Source organism: Phacochoerus africanus, chromosome 14 (assembly GCF_016906955.1).
Source record: "Phacochoerus africanus isolate WHEZ1 chromosome 14, ROS_Pafr_v1, whole genome shotgun sequence".
Classification (NCBI taxonomy): domain Eukaryota; kingdom Metazoa; phylum Chordata; class Mammalia; order Artiodactyla; family Suidae; genus Phacochoerus; species Phacochoerus africanus.
The window spans coordinates 55,749,805-55,769,483 of record NC_062557.1 but is presented as its reverse complement, the minus strand read 5'-3'; the positions used below and the strand labels follow the sequence as shown (position 1 = coordinate 55,769,483).

The window sequence follows — 19,679 nt, the reverse complement described above, 5'->3', positions numbered from 1 at the left end:
ATCCCATGTTGCTCTGGCGTAGGCTGGTGGCTGCAGCTCCAATTCCACCCCTAGCCTGGGAACCTCCATATGCCTCGGGAGTGGCCCTAGAAAAGGCAAAAAGACAAAAAACAAAAAACAAACAAAAAGAAGCGACTCTTTCATCGTTCAGGAGAGAGGTCGGAGTTTGGGCGGTGTCTGGGTCTTGCAGATAACCATGAGTTGTAAGAGACCCCAGTTCTCTCCTCTGCTAATAGTGCCGTTGGCTTGCACTTCTGGGTACTTGCCATTGTTCTAATGCCCCCAGAGCCCTGTGAAGTAAGACCACCGTGCCAGTCTTACAGGGGAAGATCTGAGACAGGGTGAGACTTAAGCCCCCTCAGGCCACATGGCGAGGATGGGCTGAACAGCCGGGAGGAGGTCCGGGGCTGCCCGGAACCTGTGCTTTTACGCAGCAGCCCACATCACTACCTCCTGCGAAAGCAACATCACCCATGTCAGCGGGAGGCGCAGGGCGTCAGGACGGCTCTTCCACTCAGGTGTGGTCTCCTGGGGAGCTCGCCAGCCACAGCTCGTTCTACCTTCACAGCTTTGGGCTTCGGAGCCTGGGTCTCACCCTCCCTGCAGCCCGGCTGGACTCTGGGTTCTGGGGGTGACACCTTCTTGGGCAGTGAGGTCGCTGAAGGACCCCTGCTCTCCAGCTGCCTTGGTGCCCCTGGCCCTGCCGGCCTCACCCACCTTCAGTCCGAGGTCCAGCTCTCTCAGGGAGCCCTGGAGCTCTCTGATGAGGACATTCATCCGCTCGCACTCCTGGAGGACCACGACCACGTAGGGGGTGCGCTCCTGCGCTCTGGCTGCCAGCTCCGGGATGTTAAACTCGTCTGTCACCCGCTCCAGTATCTCCTCCAGGACGGCCTTGACCTGCCCCACAACAGGAAACAGAGAGAGCTAAGAAGGGGCTCAGCTTCTGGAGAAGGACTCCAGTCCCCTGCGATGTGGCAGCAAAGAGGCCAGTCGGCTATGCCCTGGACACACGCTTGCTTGCTTAGGTCAGCTGGGTCAGGGGCTGAGGACCCACCACGGCCTGGCCGCCCTACAGCTTGGCCAGCTCCCTGTGACTTGTTCAACCAGCTTGAAAAGAGGAAAACAGACGCCCTTCCAAAAGCTGAGAATTGAGAAACCCAGAGATTGACCCCGTTAGCTGTGGGCATCAATCGAGAAAGGCGTGGCACGGACTGCGTGGTCACTTGCGCCCCGTGGCGTTGCGGTGAGGAGTGCCAGGGATGGAGACACGGACCAATACTCCACTCTGAGCGTCCAGGAGGCTGCACGGAGGTTCCTATCCTTGGGTCCTGGGAGAAGCATCCCCGTCCATCATGGAAACCTCCCTCCCCACCCCACGCATCCTTTTACCTTACCGACTGTCAGCGAATTAGGCCAGGGGAGCTAGAATGACAGGGTCTCTCTCCCGGAAAATTAGAAGGAGGGACCGAGACGGTGGGCTCCTGGGGGGCAAGCACTGGGAGGCTGGGTCTGCTGTTCTGAAGTAAGCAAGTAAGCCCAGGAGGTCTGTCAGCTGAGAAAGACAAACGAGCAGGTGCGGACTTAACAGACTACGTAGCTGGCAGGGAGGGCTGGAGGCCGGGGGAGGGAGCCAGGGCGCTAGTGCCAGCCCTTCCTGGAGGCGGCAGAGCTGCTGGAGTTCTGCGGTGAACCGTTCATCTGGTCCCACTTCTAAAAACAGTTCCCTGACCCTTTGGTGAAGCGACCTCTTCCCCTTGGAGTGTGGTCACCAGGCCCAGCCAGGCCTCCCAGGACCCAAGCAGGCCAATCAGATGATCTTTCCCAGGAGCGTGAACACGGAATCTCAAGCCCGGGATTCAGGCACCGAAAGTGGCTGGAAGGGCAAAGCACGGGCCACTCTTCGTTCTCCCTGGGACCCCAGGCCCACTGTGGTTTCTATCCTTTCTCAGGTGGATTTCTTTGATACAATAAGCTCTTCCATGCCTATTTCAGCTAAATAATTGGTCTCTGTTGCTTGCAACTAAAGAACCCTGACTGAGTTAATGCAGCTCTGTTGGGTATTACCTGTGTGAATTTAAGCCAGACATTTAGGCCTCAGCTTTCCCATCTGTAAAAATTTCCCAGAGCATCATTCTCTACTGCCCCCTCCCTCCAACCCCCAGGGCTGCTGGCGAGAAGATCAAATGGAGAGGTGAGAAATGTGACAGTGTCTGAAAGCTACAGAGAATGCTATACGTGTACAGGGCTATTAATATTCATTTTGCCTTGTATTGCTAACATACAATACATTCTCTGGGAAAAGAGCTGATGTTAGAGAAAAGAAAGTAAAAACTCATTACTGTGTCATAAATGGGTCTTGGCGCTGTCATAGCAAAAGCTGGAATGGAATTTTAATGGTACCTGGAAGCTTCTGCTGCGGCAGAAGACAAACGGCTAAAAGTATGTCATCTTTCTATCTTTGGAGCTGAATTTAAAGATCAGTCCTATATCAGTGGGCTGCATTTAGATATTATTCACAAAGAGATGAAAGATAGTCTGGGGTTACTGTTCCTAAATACACTGAACATGGGGAAACAGCGTTCTCTTCTGTCATTGATCAGGCCATGGAGGGTTTGGAGACCCTGCCTGAGGATGCAGAGGGCTATTAGGGAGGGAGCAGATCCACAGACATAAAGAGAACCCTTTAGAGGGGAGTCGTGGCTTCCAAGGGATGTGGTCTACTTTATTCCCACAAGCAAACACCTCTGCTTTTTTCTTTTTGGAGAAATAATAAATGCTTATCACAAAAATCTAAATATTTCAGTCTTCTGATATTAGAAGCAAAATTCTCCCACAGTTCTGCTTCTTCCCTCAAAGGGAGGAAAACCCACTATTAATTATTTGGTTTATAATTTCTGGAAGTGACCTTCAATGCATAAAGCTCTATCCATCCATCCACCATCCACCCATCATCCATCCACCCATCCGCTTCCGTACTGATCATGTCTGCCATATGTATCTTCTTTCCTGTCTTGCTTCTTCCCTTCATCCCCTCCCCACTCCTGCCCCACCCCCTCTCTTTCTTTGTATCACTAATGGAATCAGCTGCTTTTTTCACCTAGTATTAAATCTTATTAGTACATATGGATTTACCTTGTTTGCATTTTAACAGTGTATGTTATTTCACTGTTTTGGCACATCCCAATTTATCGAGTCATTCCCCTATTGATGGATATTTGGTCTGTTTATCATTTCTACTACTATAAACCATCCTGCTATAAAGACACATATCATAAAATCTGTGCCCTTATGAATGTTTCCACTGGCTAAATTCTAGGAATAGAATTATGAGTAAAATATATGAACTAAAAATTTTAACCTTTAGTAGCTACTGTCAAATTGTTCTATAGCTTAAACCTCTACCAGCAGAGATGAGAGTGCCTATTTTATTTTTCTTTATAATATGGCCATACCTGCAGCATGTTGAAGTTCCCAGGGCCAGGGACTGAACCCAAACAGCAGCTGCAACCTACAATGAAAGCTGCCGGGTCTTCTAACCCACTGGAGTGGGTTGGGGATCAAACTCACACCTCTGCGGCGACCCAGGCACTGCAGTCAGATTCTTAACTCACTGTGCCACAGCAGGAACTCTGAGAGTGCCTCTTTCCTTATGCCCTCACCACAGGATATCACTGCATTTAAAATATTTTACCACTATGTGGGGATGGGATTAAGATTGAGCAATAGAAGGAATGGAGCTCAACTTCTCTCCTAAAAACAACAAAATTCACAACTAAAGGCTGAGCAATCTTCAAACAAATGGACCAGAAACCTTGAGGGGGATATCCTACTCCAGAAGACAAAGAGGAGGCCACATCAAGAGGTAGATGGGGTGATTGTGTGATATAGACAACCCCATACCTCCCGGGTGGGAAGTCCCACAGGCTGGAAACTAACTGGTTCACAGAGACCCACAGGAGTGAGAGTCCTGAGCCCCACATCAAACTCCCACATGTGGGGATCTGGCACTGGGAGAAAGGGCCCCTAGAGCATATGGCATTGAAGGCCAGTGGGGCTCGTATGCAGGAGCTCCACAGGACTGGGAGAAACGGAGACCCCATTCTTAAAAGGCGCACACAGACTTTCACGTGCACTGGGTCCCAGGGCAAAGCAAAGTCTCCATAGGAATCTGGGTCAAACCTGATTGCAGTTCTTGGAGGACATCCTGAGAAAACAGGGGTGAACGTGGCTTGTTGTGAGGGAAGGACATTGGAAGCAAAGCTCTCGGGAATATTCAGCAGCCGGGCCTGTCCCCACCGCCAGTCAGGGCTGAGAAGCCCCAGGGCAAACAACAACCCAGGTGGGATCACAGCTCCGCCCTCAGTAAACAGGCTACCTAAAGACCCCTCAGGCACACAGCTGCCTCTAATCCCATCCAGAGATTAAGCCCCACCCACCAGAGGGATAGGAATCCGCTCCACCCACCAGTGGGCAGGCATCAGCCCCTCCCATCAGGAAGCCTACACCAAGCCCCCCATACTGACTTCAGCCACAAGGGAGGCAGACATCAGAAGTAAGAGAGGCTACAACTCTATTATCTGTAAAAAGGTCACCACGCCAAAAACCTATACAAATGAAAAGACAGAGAACTATAACTCAGATGAGGGAAAAAGGAAAAACCCCAGAAAATCAGCTAAGCAAGGAGGAGATTCTCAGCCTCCAGGAAAAAGACTTTAGATTGTTGATGCTAAGATGATGCAAGACATTGGAAGTAAACTGGAGGCAAAGATGGATAACTTACAGGAAACACTGAGCAAAGAGATACAAGATATAAAACTTAAACAAGAAGAGGTAGAAAATACAATAACTGAAATAGAAAATTCACTAGAAGCAGCTGACAGCAGAACACACAGGAGGCAGAAGAATGAATAAGCAAGGTGGAGGACAGATTATTGGAAATCATGGATGTGGAACAGAAAAGAGAAAAAAGACTGAAAAGAAATGAAGAGAGTCTCAGAGAACTCTGGGACAACGTTAAATGCACTAACATCCATATCATAGGGGTTCCAGAAGGAGAAGAGAGAGAGAAGGGGAGAGAAAAACTATTCCAAGAGATAACAGCCGAAAATTTCCCTCACATGGGAAAGGAACCACTCACTCAAATCCAGGAAGCACAACAAGTACCATATAAAATAAACCCAAGGAGGAATACACCAAGACACATATTAAAATTAAAGACAGAGAAAATCTTGAAAGCAGCTAGGGAAAAGAAACAAGTAACATACAAGGGAACCCCAATAAGGTTATCGGCAGATTTTTCAGCAGAAACTCTGCAGGCCAGAAGGGAGTGGCATGATATACTTAACATGATGAAAGGAAAAAACCTCCAACCAAGATTACTCTACCCAGCAAGGCTCTCATTCAGATTTGAAGGAGAAATCAAAACCTTCACAGATGAGCAAAAGTTGAGAGAAATCAGCAACAGTAAACCAGCCTTACAACAAATACTAAAGGATCTTCTCTAGGCAGAAAAGAAAACACAGCAACAGGAAACAAAAATTCCACAAACGACAAGGCTCACCAGTAAAGGTATATAAAGACACGAAATCATCCATGCACAATTATGCCACCAAAATCAGAAATCATGAGAAGAGGGTGGGTACAAATGCAGGACACTGGAGATGAACTTGCAATTAAGAGAACAACAGCTTAAAACAATCTTATACATATAGACTCTCACATCAAAACTTCAGAATAACTGCAAACCAAAAATCTACAGTTGATATACAAACAAAGAAAAATCAATTCAAATACAACACAGTAAAGATAGTCATCAAACCAGAAGAGGAGAGAACAAGAAAAGAAGGGAAGAAAAAAGAGCAACAAAACCAACTCCAAAGCAATTAATAAAATGGCAATAAGAACATACATATCAATAATTACCTTAAATGTTAATGGACTACACACCCCAACCAAAAGACATAGACTGGCTGAATGGATACAAAAACAAGATCCATATATATGCTGTCTTCAAGAGACCCACTTCACTTCTAGGGACACATACAAATTGAAAGTGAGAGGATGGAAGAAAATATTTCATGCAAACGGGGATCAAAAGAAAGCTGGAGTAGCAATACTCATATCAGAAAAAATAGACTTTAAAATGAAGAATATCTTAAGGGACAAAGAAGGTCACTACATAATGATCAAAGGATCAACCCAAGAAGAAGATAGAACAATTTTAAATATCTACGCACCCAACATAGGTTCACCACAATATATAAGGCAACTGCTAACAACCTTAAAAGGACAAATCGACAATAACACAATAATTGTGGGGGACTTTAACACAATTACAGCAATGGACAGATCATCCAGACAGAAAATCAATAAGGAAACACAGGCCCTGAATGATGCATTAAACCAGATGGACTTAACAGATATTTATAGGACATTCCATCCAAAAGCAACACATACTTCACATACTTCTCAAGTGCACATGGAACATTCTCTAAGATTGATCACATCCTGGGCTACAAGTCCAACCTCGGTAACTTTAAGAAAATTGAAATCATATCCATCATCTTTTCCAAACACAATGCTATATGGCTGGAAATCAACAGCAAGAAAAAAACTGCAAAAAACACAAACACATGGAGACTAAACAACATGCTATAATCAACCAATGGATCATTGAAGAAATTGAAGAGGAAATTAAAAAATACCTAGATGCAAATGACAACAAAGATACGACACTCCAAAACCTATGAGATGCAGCAAAAGCCGTCCTAAGGGGAAAGTTTATAGCAATACAAGCCCACCTCAGGAGACAAGAAAAAGCTCAAATAAACAAGCTAACTTTACATCTAAAGCAGCTCGAGAGAGAAGAGCAGACAAGACCTAAAGTTGGTAGAAGGAAAGAAATCATAAAGATCAGAGCAGAAATCAATGAACTAGAAACAAAGAAAACCATAGAAAAGATCAACGAAACGAAAAGCTGGTTCTTTGAAAAGATCAACAAAATTGATAAACCCGTAGCCAGACTTACCAAGAAAAAAAGAGAGAGGACTCAAATCAATAAAATTAGAAATGAAAAAGGAGAAGTAACAACGGACATCACAGAAATGCAAAGGATCATAAGAGACTACTATATGCAACTATATGCCAATAAAACAGAAAACCTAGAAGAAATGGACAAATTCTTAGAAAAGTACAATCTTCCAAGACTAAACCAAGAGGAAATAGAAAAGATGAATGGACCCATCACAAGATTGAAATTGAAACTGTGATGAAAAAACTTCCAACAAACAAAAGTCCAGGACCAGATGGCTTCACAGGCAAATTCTATCAAACATTTAGAGAAGAGCTGACACCTCTCCTTCTGAAACTATTTCAAAAAATTGCAGAGGAAGGGATACTCCCAAAGTCATTCCATGAGGCCACCATCACCCTGATACCAAAACCAGACAGATACCACAAAAAAAGAAAACTACCGGCCAAGTTCACTGATGAACATTGATGCAAAAATCCTCAACAAAATACTAGCAAACTGCATCCAACGATACATTAAAAGGATTGTACATAGTGATCAAGTAGGATTTATCCCAGGGATGCAAGGGTTCTTCAATATCCGCAAATCCATCAGTGTGATACACCACATGAACAAACTGAAGAATCAAAACCCTATGATCCTCTCGATAGATGCAGAAAAAGCCTTTGACAAACTCCAACACCCATTTCTGATAAAAACCCTTCAGAAAGTGGGCATAGAGGGAACCTACCTCAACATGATAAAGGCCGTATATGACAAACCCACAGCGAACATCATTCTCAATGCTGAAAAGCTGAAAGAATTCCCTCTGAGATCAGGAACAAGACAAGAATGTCCGCTCTCACCACTATTCTTCAACATAGTTTTGGACGTCCTAGCCACAGCAATAGGAGAAGTAAAAGAAAGAAAAGGAATCCAAATTGGAAAGGAAGAAATAAAACTATCACTATTTGCAGATGACATGATACTATACCTAGAGAATCCTAAAGACTCTACCAGAAAACTGTTAGAGCTCATCCATGAATTTGGCAAAGTCGCAGGATACAAAACTAATACACAGAAATCGATGGCATTTCTATATACTAACAATGAGAGAGCAGAAACAGAAATTAGGGAAGCAATCCCATTTACCATTGCATCCAAAAGAATAAAATACCTAGGAGTAAACCTACCTAAAGAGACAAAAGACCTGTACTCTGAAAATTATAAGACACTGATGAAAGAAATCAAAGATGACACAAATAGATGGAAAGACATCCCATGCTCATGGATTGGAAGAGTCAATATGATCACAATGACTATACTACCTAAGGCAATCTACAGATTCAATGCAATCCCTATCAAATTACCAAGGACATTTTTCACAGAACTGGAACAAAATATTTTAAAGTTTGTGTGGAAGCACAAAAGACCCAGAATAGCCAAAGACATCCTGAAAAAGACAAACGGAGCTGGAGGAATCAGGCTCCTGGACTTCAGGCTATACTACAAAGCAACAATCATCAAAACCATATGGTACTGGCATAAAGACAGAAATATAGATCAGTTGAACAGGATAGAAAGCTCAGAATTCAACCCATGCACCTTCAGCCAACTAATCTATGACAAAGGAGGCAAGAATACACAATGGAGAAAAGACAGCTTGTTCAATAAGTGGTGCTGGGAAAACTGGACAGCCACATGGAAAAGAAGGAAATTAGACCACTCCCTAACACCATACACAAAAATCAACTCCAAATGGATTAAAGACCTAGATATAAGACGAGACACTATAAAACTCTTAGAGGAAAACACTGGCCAAACACTCTCTGACATAAATGACAGCAACATCTTCTCAGATCCATCTCTTCAAGTAATGACAATAAAAACATAAATAAACAAACGGGACCTAATCAAACTTAAAAGTTTCTGCACAGGAAAGGAAACCCTAAACAAAACAAAAAGACAACCCACAGAAAGGGAGAAAATCTTTGCAAATGAATCGACTGACAAGGGATTAATCTCCAAAATTTATAAACACCTTCCGCAGCTCAAAACCAAAAAAACAAACAAAAAATGGGCAGAAGATCTAAACAGACAATTCTCCAAAGAAGATATACAGATGGCCAAAAAAACACATGAAAAGATGTTCAACTTCACTCATTATTAGAGAGATGCAAATCAAAACCACTCTGAGGTACCACCTTACACCAGCCAGAATGGCCATCAAAAAGTCTACAAACAGGAGTTCCCGTCGTGGCGCAGTGGTTGATGAATCCGACTAGGAACCAAGAGGTTGCGGGTTCAATCCCTGCCCTTGCTCAGTGGGTTAAGGATCCAGTGTAGCCGTGAGCTGTGGTGTAGGTTGGAGACACGGCTTGGATCCCGTGTTGCTGTGGCTCTGGCGTAGGCCGGTAGCTACAGCTCCGATTAGACCCCTAGCCTGGGAACCTCCATATGCCATGGGTGCGGCCCTAGAAAAGGCAAAAAAAAAAAAAAAGTCTACAAACAGTAAGTGCTGGAGAGGGTGTGGAGAAAAAGGAACCCTAGTACACTATTGGTGGGACTGTAAATTGGTGCAACCACTGTGGAAAACAGTATGGAGATGCCTCAGAAAACTAAACATAGAACTACATTTGATCCAGCAATCCCACTCCTGGGCTTCTATCCAGAGAAAACCACGACTCGCAAAGACACATGTACTCCGACGTTCATTGCAGCACTATTTTCAGTAGCCAAGATGTGGGAGCAACCTAAATGTCCATCGACAGAGGACTGGATCAAGAAGATGTGGTACATATACACAATGGAATATTACTCAGCCATTAAAATGAATGAAATACCAGCATTTTTAGCAACCTGGATGGACCTAGAAATTATCATGCTAAGTGAAGTGAGCCACACAATGAGACACCAACATCAAATGCTTTCACTGACATGTGGAACCTGAAAAAACGACAGACTGAACTTTGCAGAACAGATGCTGACTCACGGACATTGAAAAACTTTTGGTCTCCAGAGGAGAAAGTTTGGGGGGTGGGGGGATATGCTTGGGTTGTGGGATGGGAATCCTGTGATATCGGATTTGTGATGATCATTATACAACTACAGATGTGATAAATTCATTGAATGATAAAAAAAATTAAAGAAAATAAAATTTTTTACCACTATGTGAAAAATAGTATCTCACTTAACTTCATCTAGTTATGAGTAACTTTGAGAATATTTCACCACTGTATTGGCCATTTGTATTGTTATGTGAATTTCTTTTATCTCCTTCCCTCTCCTCTCTTCTGTTTCCTTCTTTTTTCTTCCATAGGCAAGAACTCTGTATATTAGCAAAATCTGGCCACTTCTGTTATGTGTTGCAAATGGGTTCTCCTAGTTTGGCAAGTGATCATGGTTCATTCATCTCTCTCTCTCTCTCATTGGTTAAAAGGGGAGAGGGAATTGACAAGAACAAGAAGGTTCTATGAAGGCTGCCCCCAAAATCCAAAGTTTATGACTTACACAGTTCCAGCCTTTTTGGGGGTGGGAGACTAGGAATATTTTTGATACTAGGTGGTTTGTATTTGGGGCCACATACAATTTCTTCTCTTCCTTTTGTTCTCTAATTATATCCTATGCATCAAATAACAAAAGAGGCTGAGTAGAGGGATTTCGAGCAGTTTTCTCAAAGTAGGCTAGCTTGCATCAAAATTGCTGGGTTGCAAATTCCTGGGCCTAACCCCAGACCCCAGGCTGGGAATTTCGAGCTCCTGAGTTCGTTCTGAGGCATACTGAAATTTTAGAATTATTTTGGTGACACCACTCCAAACCTTTAAGCAAACATCCAGCTCCTATACTATCAGTTTGTTTTCCAAAATCAATCCCTGAAGCCTAAAAGTTTGATAACTTCCCAGGTTTCTTTTTTTCAAGTTACTCAATGAATTTTATTACATTTATAGTTGTACAAAGATCATCTCAACCCAATTTTATAGCATTTCCATCCCAAACCCAGTGTATCACCCCAACCTGTCTCATTTGGAAACCATAAGTTTTTCAAAGCCTGTGAGTCAGTATCTGTCCTGCAAAGAAGTTCATTGTGTCCTTTTTTTAGATTCCACATGTAAGTGATAGCATTTGATGTTGGTGTCTCTCTGTCTGACTGACTTCACTTAGCACGATAATTTCTTTTCCTTTTTTTTTTCTTTTTTTTGGTCTTTTTATCTTTTGAGGGCTGTACCCATGGCATATGGAGGTTCCCAGGCTAGGGGTCTAATCGGAGCTGTAGCCACCGGCCTACACCAGAGCCACATCAACACTGGATCCGAGCTACTTCTGCAGCCTACACCACAGCTCACGGCAACGCCAGATCCTTAACCCACTGAGTGAGGGACCAAACCCACAACCTCATGGTTCCTAGTCGGATTTGTTAACCACTGCGCCACGACAGGAACTCTGTTAGCATGATAATTTCTAGGTCCATCCATGTTGCTGCAAATGCTGTTATTTCTTTCCTTTTAATGGCTGAGTAATATTCCATTGTGTATATGTACCACATCTTCTTTATCCATTCCTCTGTTGATGGACAGGTTGTTTCCATGAACCCAGGTTTCTTAATCCTTCATCTTCCCCGTATGTTTCCTTGTAACAGGGAGTCTCTAATTAAAGGAAGCTGGGCAGTATTGTGGAGGGAGGAGGGGTGAAGGAGGAAGGGTGAGTCTGTTGGAAGGCGAACTGCCTTGTCTTAGGAAAGCTTCCCAGAGAAGTTTCACTTTGAGCCGGTTTCTTTGCTGCCCTCTGCTGTGCCCTCACCAGGAACAGAGCCCCCAGGCTGCTGCTGGGCATCCTAAACCCAGACCCGCCCTCCTCTGCCTCTACCCAATTCCCCTCCACCCTCCTGAAGTCTGGCGAATCCTGTCCTCAGCAGCATTCAGCTGTGGTAGGAGACTCTGGGACCAAACACCACTCACAGAGAGACTGCATTTTCGCCTGAAAGAGGAATGAGTTCACACACACCAGCGCCCAGTGGTGGAATGAGGGCGGGGTGTTTGGGCACAGCTCCCCACCCATCATTACCTAGTTTGCCAAGGAATACTGAGTTCAGTTTCAGGTTCCCAAACCACGATTGTTCAGTCCTGCCTTTCTGCCCTCTGGCAGATGCAATGAAACCTGTCTTTGGGTGTAGGAGCGAAGCAAGCACTGCCACACCCCGCGTTTGGTCCTCCCCGGGGCCCCGAGGGCCCGCGCGGTCACGTGATTGCGGCGGGGCTCTTGGAGGTGAAGGGGAGCCCAGAGCCGGAGCCGGGGAAGGCGCGCCTGCGGCCTGCGCTGTGCACCCCCGCGGCCGCCGGGAGCGCGGGCGCCCTGGGCGGTCCAGGCTCTCCTCCACGTACCTTTTCTTCCCGTGCGGCCCCCGCTCCCTCGCCGGCCTGGCTGTCCCGGGGCTGCAGCTCCAGCACCGTGCGGAAGAGCTTCTCCGAGGTCTGGGTCAGGAAGCCGATCTCCGCGTTCGGGTGGAGCCCGTAGAGATGGGGCGACTCGGGGGGCAGCTGGGCGTCAATGTACTGAAAGTCAAGGGCGAGCTCCCTTGAAAACCAACCGGACCGGCGTCCCATCGCCCACCGGACCCGTCCCCTGCCGGGCCGTCAGCGGCCAGAGCAGGCCCCAGGCGCCAGGGCCTCTTTGGGCCTCCAGGGAGAGGCCGCCCCCGAGGCCCCCGTCCGCGCGGTGTGCGCCCGTCAGAGCCCGGCTGCGGAGGCGCGGCCGCTTCTCCAGAACCGCCACAGGCCTGAGCCCCTTCTCCTTAGGGCAGCGGGCAGCGGGCAGCGGGCAGCGGCGGCAGATTCACCCCCGATCTCCGCTCCTCCCACCGCGCCGGCTGCCCTGGCCTCCCCGCCGAGGGGCTTCTCAGAGTCCTTCCGCACGCTGCCCCTGCCTGGTGCCCCCCTTAAAGGCCTCTTCGCTCCCCTCTGTTTATCCAAGTCAGGGAGAAACCCACACGCACACCCGGGCCCGCTCCGCGGAATAAACGTCGGAATCCTGAGGAAGCTCGAGGCGAGCTGTGCTGCCCGAGTTCCTGTGTCTGGCAGAAAGCATTCGAATTAAAAGAGCTGACAACAGGGTGTCACACAAACAACACGTCTGCGGTCAGTTAGGTGGGCCAGGTTCTGCCGCCCCTGAGACGTCCTCCCCGGCCCCTCAGGCCCACTTCCTTGGCGGACCGGGCCTCGAGTCCCTCCGCGCCGCTTCCCTTTATTATCGCGAGAAAATATCCCTCAAGTTTAGCTCCCAAGCTGGCTGGGACGATTTCTTGGCGTTAGTAACTTCTAAGTAAAAGATTATTTAGCTCGTCTCCTGAATGCAAATTTGCCTGTCTATTTTTGCATTTCTTCCAGCGCTCAGCACACTCCTGGACTCTTGGAAGGTGCCCCTACGGGTGTCTATTAACGGAGAGATTCAAGAGAGGCTTGAAGAAGAGGAAGTCTCCCCACGTAATTGCAAAGTGTGCAAACCACGGTCCTGTCATCCATCCAGCTTCTTGTCAAATTGTTGACTCCAGCCTCCTGGTAAATTGCTCCACAGACAGTAGGGGACGCTCTTGCCCAATTCTCTTGGCTAAAGCTTTCAGAGCATTTATTTAAAAAAAATTATTTTGTTTACTTTCAAGAATCTTATTGGGTTTTGGGTTGTTTCTTTTTTCTTTTTCTTTCCTTTTCTTTTTTCAGTTTAATTGAAGTACAGTTGATTTACAATGTGATAATTTCTGCGGTACAACAAAGTGATTCAGTTATACATGTGCACACATCCATTCTCTTTCAGACTCAAGAGGCTTATTGTTTTTAATTTCTTCTCACAGGCCCAGATTTTCTGGATCAAACAACTTTTACAACTTACCTTCTTAAATTTTAGGAATTAAAAAAATGTTTAAAGCTTGTAGTTAACGTTCCTACGACCGTACTTCCTGAAGTCTGGCGTTCAAGAGTTCTTTTAGGCGTGTTCAAAAGTCAAGCACTGTCAAAGACGTCTTGTTTTTTTTTTTTTTTTTTAGTTGCCTTTGAACACATTTTCATGGCAGGCTAAATAGGCAAAGAGGCACACCTTAGAAAGAGCTGAAGGGATGGTGAAATGAAAACCGAAAGTGACAGAATGAAAAGGCTCCGTGAGAAAGTTTTCTTGGCGTGTGTCCACGTGTCTATGTTCATAGCACCCGGCAGAGACTAGGAGGGTGAGGGGTGCGCCCACGAGGCCATGTGCCTCTGAAGACACTTAGAATCACTAACACAAACTTTACCCAGAATTGGCTAAGTTCTTGCCTGGAATTTTCTTCCTAGTGATTCTGTCAATATCCTGAACAAAAACAATCAAATAAATGCCCCAGATGTAAAACGAGCAACAGACAGAATTATCGAACCAACCATGGAGAAGAAAAAGATCTCTCGAAGTTCAATTTTACCATGAATTTGGGGCTAGAAATCCTCTCCAACTGAACAGGCTGGGAGCCATGCTGGACGTGCGCAGGCTCCCTAGGCCGGCCTCCCTGCCCTGCACGAGCAGCCCCAGTCCTGCGGGCAGCGTGGAAGGAGCTGGGTCCCGGGTCCCGAGAGCATAGGCGGAGCCCTACCTGGTGGTAACCACCGTAGTCCATGTTGCCTGGGAGTGGGAAGCCCGGGGCCAGGGACAGCTCTCCGGCCAGCATTTCTGGTTTAATGAACTCCTCCAGGTAGGTTCTGCAGAGTCTCCTGTCCCAGTCGTCGGTGATGTGACCTCCATACATGATCTCGCCAAAGAGGTAGCGCAAGTCATCGTAGGGGACCTGAGAGACAGAAGGAAAGGAAGAGCCGCAAGGCCTCACGCTGGCCCGATGGTGGGCAGAGCATAAGCCGCAGATGGGGTGGTTCTCGAGATTGGGGGCACTGTCATTTGCGTACCTGGAGCCCAGCAGGGTCGACCGTGTGGGGGCTCATTAAATGCTTGAGGAGTTACAGGCAAGAGCAGGAAGTGGTACAGTGCCAAGGCTCTTGCACACAGGCCTGCCCTCTTCGGTGGTTGTTGACTGTGGCAGTAAGGTCAAGCTCTACCTGCAGGCCCTCTGAGCCTGCCCGTGTCACATGGAGGGAAGGGAGGGTGTGGGTCCTTTTCTGATATCCTGCCATTAATGAGCGTATTAATTGTCTCCCTGAAAGTTCAAAGTGAATGAAGTATGCACGCACGTTCACGGGCATTAGAGCGAGGGAGGGAGGCCACTTGGAGGAAGCCTTGTGGCCACGCAGCAGGTGTCGTGTGGTGGGCTTTCCAGAACCCTGAGCTCAAGGCAGGGGCATGGCTTCTGGCCCGGATTCATTTTCCCCAAAAGGAAGAGGAAGTGGCCTTGCAGACCTGTGTTTGGTTCATGAACCAAAAGAGCCTAGCAGTGTAAACATTCTCTTAAATGGGGAGTGTGGATCGTTAGTGGAAGTTTTCTTTGAAATGGAAGCATCAGACAGAGAATAATGGAGGTGGGGTGCAGCAAGCATTTGGCTTCTTTAACTTTGGCAAGACGATGCTTACGTGAGGCGCTGTATGCACCCCGAGAAGATCTGTGTTCTTGGCGAATGAAATTGGGCACTTGGCTTGTGTCAGGTGATGCTGGGCATGTACAGGTCGTGGTGTGGGGGCTCAGGGAGGGACGCCCTGGGACTGGCTCACAGCAGGAGTGAGTCGCTGGTGTGGTTTCCTGAGCGGTCTTGGCCCCCTCACCACGGTACTCACGCCTGGCCTCAGGCTGGCCCTGGGGTTGGTGACACGACTAACCTCGCCCTTCCTCAGTCCTTCAGGGAGGCCGCAGACATGCCCCGTAAGCACCCCCCTCCCCTGCTGAGGCGGCACCATCCTCCTCAGAGGTGCCCTCCCCCGCCGGCCCCGCGCCGGCTGGAACCCTTACCTTGGCGTTGGCCTCCAGGAAGTTGTAGAGCACGTTCACAGAGATGGTGAGGTCCCCAGTGCTGAAGGGGTAGGAGCGATTCCATCCTTGGGGCCCAAATTTTCGTCGTTCTGCCACCACAGCGTGAAAGTAACAAAGTGCAAAGAGGATGCTCTTAAACTCCGTCTCCCGGGAGCACATCTCCAGGGTGTCCTGCAAGGAAGTGTTGCCTCCAGCGTCAGGGCAGAGCTGCCATGATGCAGGGAAGGCGGGGTGTGGGGTGTGGCTTCGGGTGGTGGGGTTGCTTTGTCCTGGTGAGGGTTTGAGCTACCTCAGGGCTGTGGACTGCATCTCAGACAGGCATGGAACCGGGTTTGAGGGGGCCTTCGCAGAGGCTGGGCATTAGTTTAGAATCAGAGCTAAGGCTTAGATTCAGCTTGTCATGGGTCTGGTTTACGGTTAAAGATGGCGCATAGGGACGTGCTCATTAGGCTCCCAGGCGTAGCTCTTGGAAATCGGGGTGGTGTGCCGTGCAAGTGCAGTGTTTGTCATGTTAACCTCACTCGGCGTTCCCGCAGCATCGGCCCTGATTTCTCTCCTTCCTGCCGTGTGCTTCCTGCCCAGCATGGAACCTTAGTAGGTGTAATTACTGCTGGTGCCACCCATCTGCTAGGGGAGGGTGAGAATCGGAGCCACAAGCACTGAGGGATGCTGTGCCCTTCACCTTCTGTCACCTTCTGAGCAGGGGTGAGCAGCACGTGGCTGAAGAAGCAAGAGCTCCAAGGGGTCCCGGCTGCAGAGCATAAGGTGGGGAAATGGCGTGGCTCTGGAGGAGAGAATGAAAGACGGGAGGGATGGAAAGAGGCAAGAAGCATGAGGGAGTCCAGAGGGAGTCCATGGAGCTGTGTGTGCTTAGATTTTAAGGGGGGGGGTGATGATGGTGGGCGAGGAAGCTGCATTTTGCAGGGCTGTTAGGACGAGAACCCTGGAGTCTTTGGCGCTAAACATTTCCTCGGGATGGGAGCCTCTCTGTTCGGCAAGGAGCAGGATGCTGCCGCTGGAGCTCATGAGAGGCCCTTTCAAAGCTCGCACACACTGGACTGGTTCAGTCCTGGCATTTCTTCTAAGAAGTGGCCCTTGGACTTGGCTCACGGGGGGGGGGGGGGGGGGGGAGGAAAGCAGAGGAGACAGGAGAGAGGAAGCTTCTGGTAGGTCTGATTTTCCCATGGAGAACCTGTGACGGTCTCTCTCTTTCTGGATTTGTGGGGGGTCCCTATGGCACCTTGGATGGGGATCCTGTTGGCCATGAAGGCACTGATGTGAAAGGTCAGAGGTGGCGGCGAGGACAAAGTCACCACCACGTGCAAGTAAGAACCTGCTAACTGTGTTTTGGACGGAGCAGTTCTCTGCAGACCTGTAGGTGCTTCCTTTGCCTCCTCGGACACATTTGAAAAAACCTGCTGAAAAAGGCCTTTGAGCAGAAAGGCAAGGCGTCGCACTCTGAAACTGGTTGACGGGGGCACAGGCGAATGCAAGTCAGAATGAAATAATCACCCCTGAACGGCACAGCATCAGGGCAGCAGGGATAAGAAGAGCTTGGTTCTGCAGTCTGTCCCTTAAATGATTAAAACAGGGCTCTGAAGGAAGAGGGTGGCTCATCGGGGGTGTGATCCAGGCGCCTGTGCCGAGCGGAGCAGTTAAAACTCTCGTGAACAGTGCAGCTCCTCAGAATCTATCCCTGTCCCTCAGGATGAGTTTCTGAAGAGGGATCAATGGCCCGAACACCAACTACTGAGGGACAGCGTAACCAGGAAAAGCCAGCATCATTTGGGACGCTTGATAACCAAGACTGGACATTGCCTTGCAGGGACACAAGCCCAAGGACAGGGCTCATGCGGAGGCGGAGACGAGGAAGCCAGGCGTGGCTGCAGGTGATAATAACCCTGCCCAGGCTCCGTCTATAATGCGGATTACTAGGAGCTGTAAGGTGTGAAGCGGCAGCTGCCTCCTTCCCTGGCCCCTGTCTGGGACCCTCCAGGCGCAAGGCCAGGGGCACCCTGCTGCTGCATCCTTCACCAGAGCAGGGGGCTGCATCCTGAGATCTTCCCACCCTCAGCTGTTAATTTTAAAAACGATGGTAGAATATACACATATCATAAAAGTGGCTGTCCTCACGGTCTAAGTGGACGGCTCAGCGGTGTTTCGTGCATTCACTCTGTGGAGCTCCCCGAGGCCTTTTTATCCCCCATTTTTTTCTGGTGAGTTGCAGGTGAGAAGAGTCTTCAGCCGACGAGCACGCAGACAGGATTCGCGGGCCTCGCGTTTGGGGAGCTGACGACACACCTCCCTGGTTTTAGCTCGTTTGCAGAGTCAGGTGGTCGTCGCCACCGCCTGGCTTTAGACTCTTTAATCACCCCGAAGAGAAACCGCTCTCCACTCCCCCACATTCCCAGCCCAGCCCGAGGCACCCCCCATCTACTTTCTGCGTCTAGAGACCTGCCCATGCTGGCCATTTCGTGTAGATGGAGCCACACAGGAGGAGAAGGTTTGTGCCTGACTGCTTGCACTTAGCCTCATGTCTTGAGGTTTACCCCGTCACAGCAGGCACTGGCACCTGGCCTTTACTGCCAGCCATGGCTCCAGGGCACGGATACACTGTCTCTTGCTTGTCCATCTCTCAGTTGAGGTACGGCCCCTCTGCCGTCTCACAGCAAAAATGTCTTTGCTTGGAACCAGCTACAACCACCTGTAAAGACGTCTGTAGATTTCAAACTTAAGCATGTGTATTTCCCCTGTATGGAATATAAAAATCTAGAAAATTGAGAAGTTCTGACCTCTGGTATAGAGTCCCTAAGAGGCAACCTATTTTGGAAAGAAATGCCCCTGAACAAGAAGGCACCTTGCTTTCTCCCCATGTTGCAGTGAGCAGGTAACAAAACCCAGTAAGCTCAAATACTCTGAGTCTCTGGTCATGCTCCCCCATTCTCCGGGCTTCAGATTACGTGGGCGTTTTGGAGCTGGGTTGGGAAGGTGAGGGGAAAAGGAGGAGACCGGATAAGCTCAGCTTCTCAGAACTTTCTGAAACTTCTCTCCAAGTTGGCTGCTTCACTCCGATGCCAAGAGCAAGCACATCAAGCACTCAGTGAAATCTTCTGAGACTCTGCTGCCAAACGGGCTTCATCTCATTTTAAGTTCAACCCCAAAGGGGCTGCTGGTCCTGGTGGGTTATATTGGACTAACCAGAATGCTGTCCCGCTGGACGGCATCTTTCAGGTCACCTGCATGACCCATCTGGAACTTGTGAGTTTAGCATGGGTTCCGTGAAGCAAGAGACCCACTGGTGGTCTGGCAAGGTGAAGTCAGAGAGGACAGACCCTAGATCCTCACCCTTGGACTCCACAAAGGCTGGTGTGGCAGATGGACCTCAGGTGGCCTGTGGCCCCCATCCTCCTGGCCTTCACACCTTCGTAGACTCTTTCCCAGGAAGGCAGACTCCCCAAAGAAGAAGCAACCAGAAAAGATGCCTTCCTGAGAAGATGCATGGAGCCGGTGGCCTGTGGGCCTGGCCTTGGCTTTAAATAGACACTCCGCACAGTAAGGGGAATCGCGGTCACGCAGCCGCCTGCGTTTGGACCCCACACCTTGACATTCGAGCTGCCCTGTAGCAGAGTGTTCCCACGGTGGACCGTGTGACAGAACCCTCTGGGGCCTTACCCGGCGTGTTTGAGTCAGTTGGTCTGGGGTGGGAGCCTGAGAACTTGCATTTCTAACAAGGTCCCAGGT

General features: G+C 48.4%; 1 protein-coding gene and 1 long non-coding RNA gene across 7 annotated transcripts in view; one reads left to right on the top strand and one right to left on the bottom strand.

Annotated features, from left to right (window-relative positions):
- DNAH9 (dynein axonemal heavy chain 9) overlaps window positions 1-19,679 on the bottom strand; it is a 317,109-nt gene that overhangs the window by 23,248 nt on the left and 274,182 nt on the right. For all 4 annotated transcript variants that reach the window (XM_047757317.1, XM_047757315.1, XM_047757318.1 and 1 more), the window contains 4 exons: window positions 15,918-16,109; window positions 14,619-14,810; window positions 12,391-12,561; window positions 718-900 (listed from right to left, as the gene is read on the bottom strand). In XM_047757317.1, coding sequence (XP_047613273.1) covers window positions 718-900; window positions 12,391-12,561; window positions 14,619-14,810; window positions 15,918-16,109 — 738 coding nt within the window. The remainder of the gene's footprint in view (window positions 1-717; window positions 901-12,390; window positions 12,562-14,618; window positions 14,811-15,917; window positions 16,110-19,679) is intronic.
- LOC125114179 (uncharacterized) lies at window positions 12,256-13,933 on the top strand. Of its 3 annotated transcripts, none has more exons than XR_007131726.1 (4): window positions 12,256-12,478; window positions 12,984-13,152; window positions 13,393-13,563; window positions 13,854-13,933. It is a non-coding gene; the product is annotated as an uncharacterized LOC125114179 (long non-coding RNA). The 3 variants fall into 3 exon arrangements; XR_007131724.1 differs by having other exon boundaries at window positions 12,980-13,152; XR_007131725.1 differs by lacking the exon at window positions 12,984-13,152 and having other exon boundaries at window positions 12,261-12,478.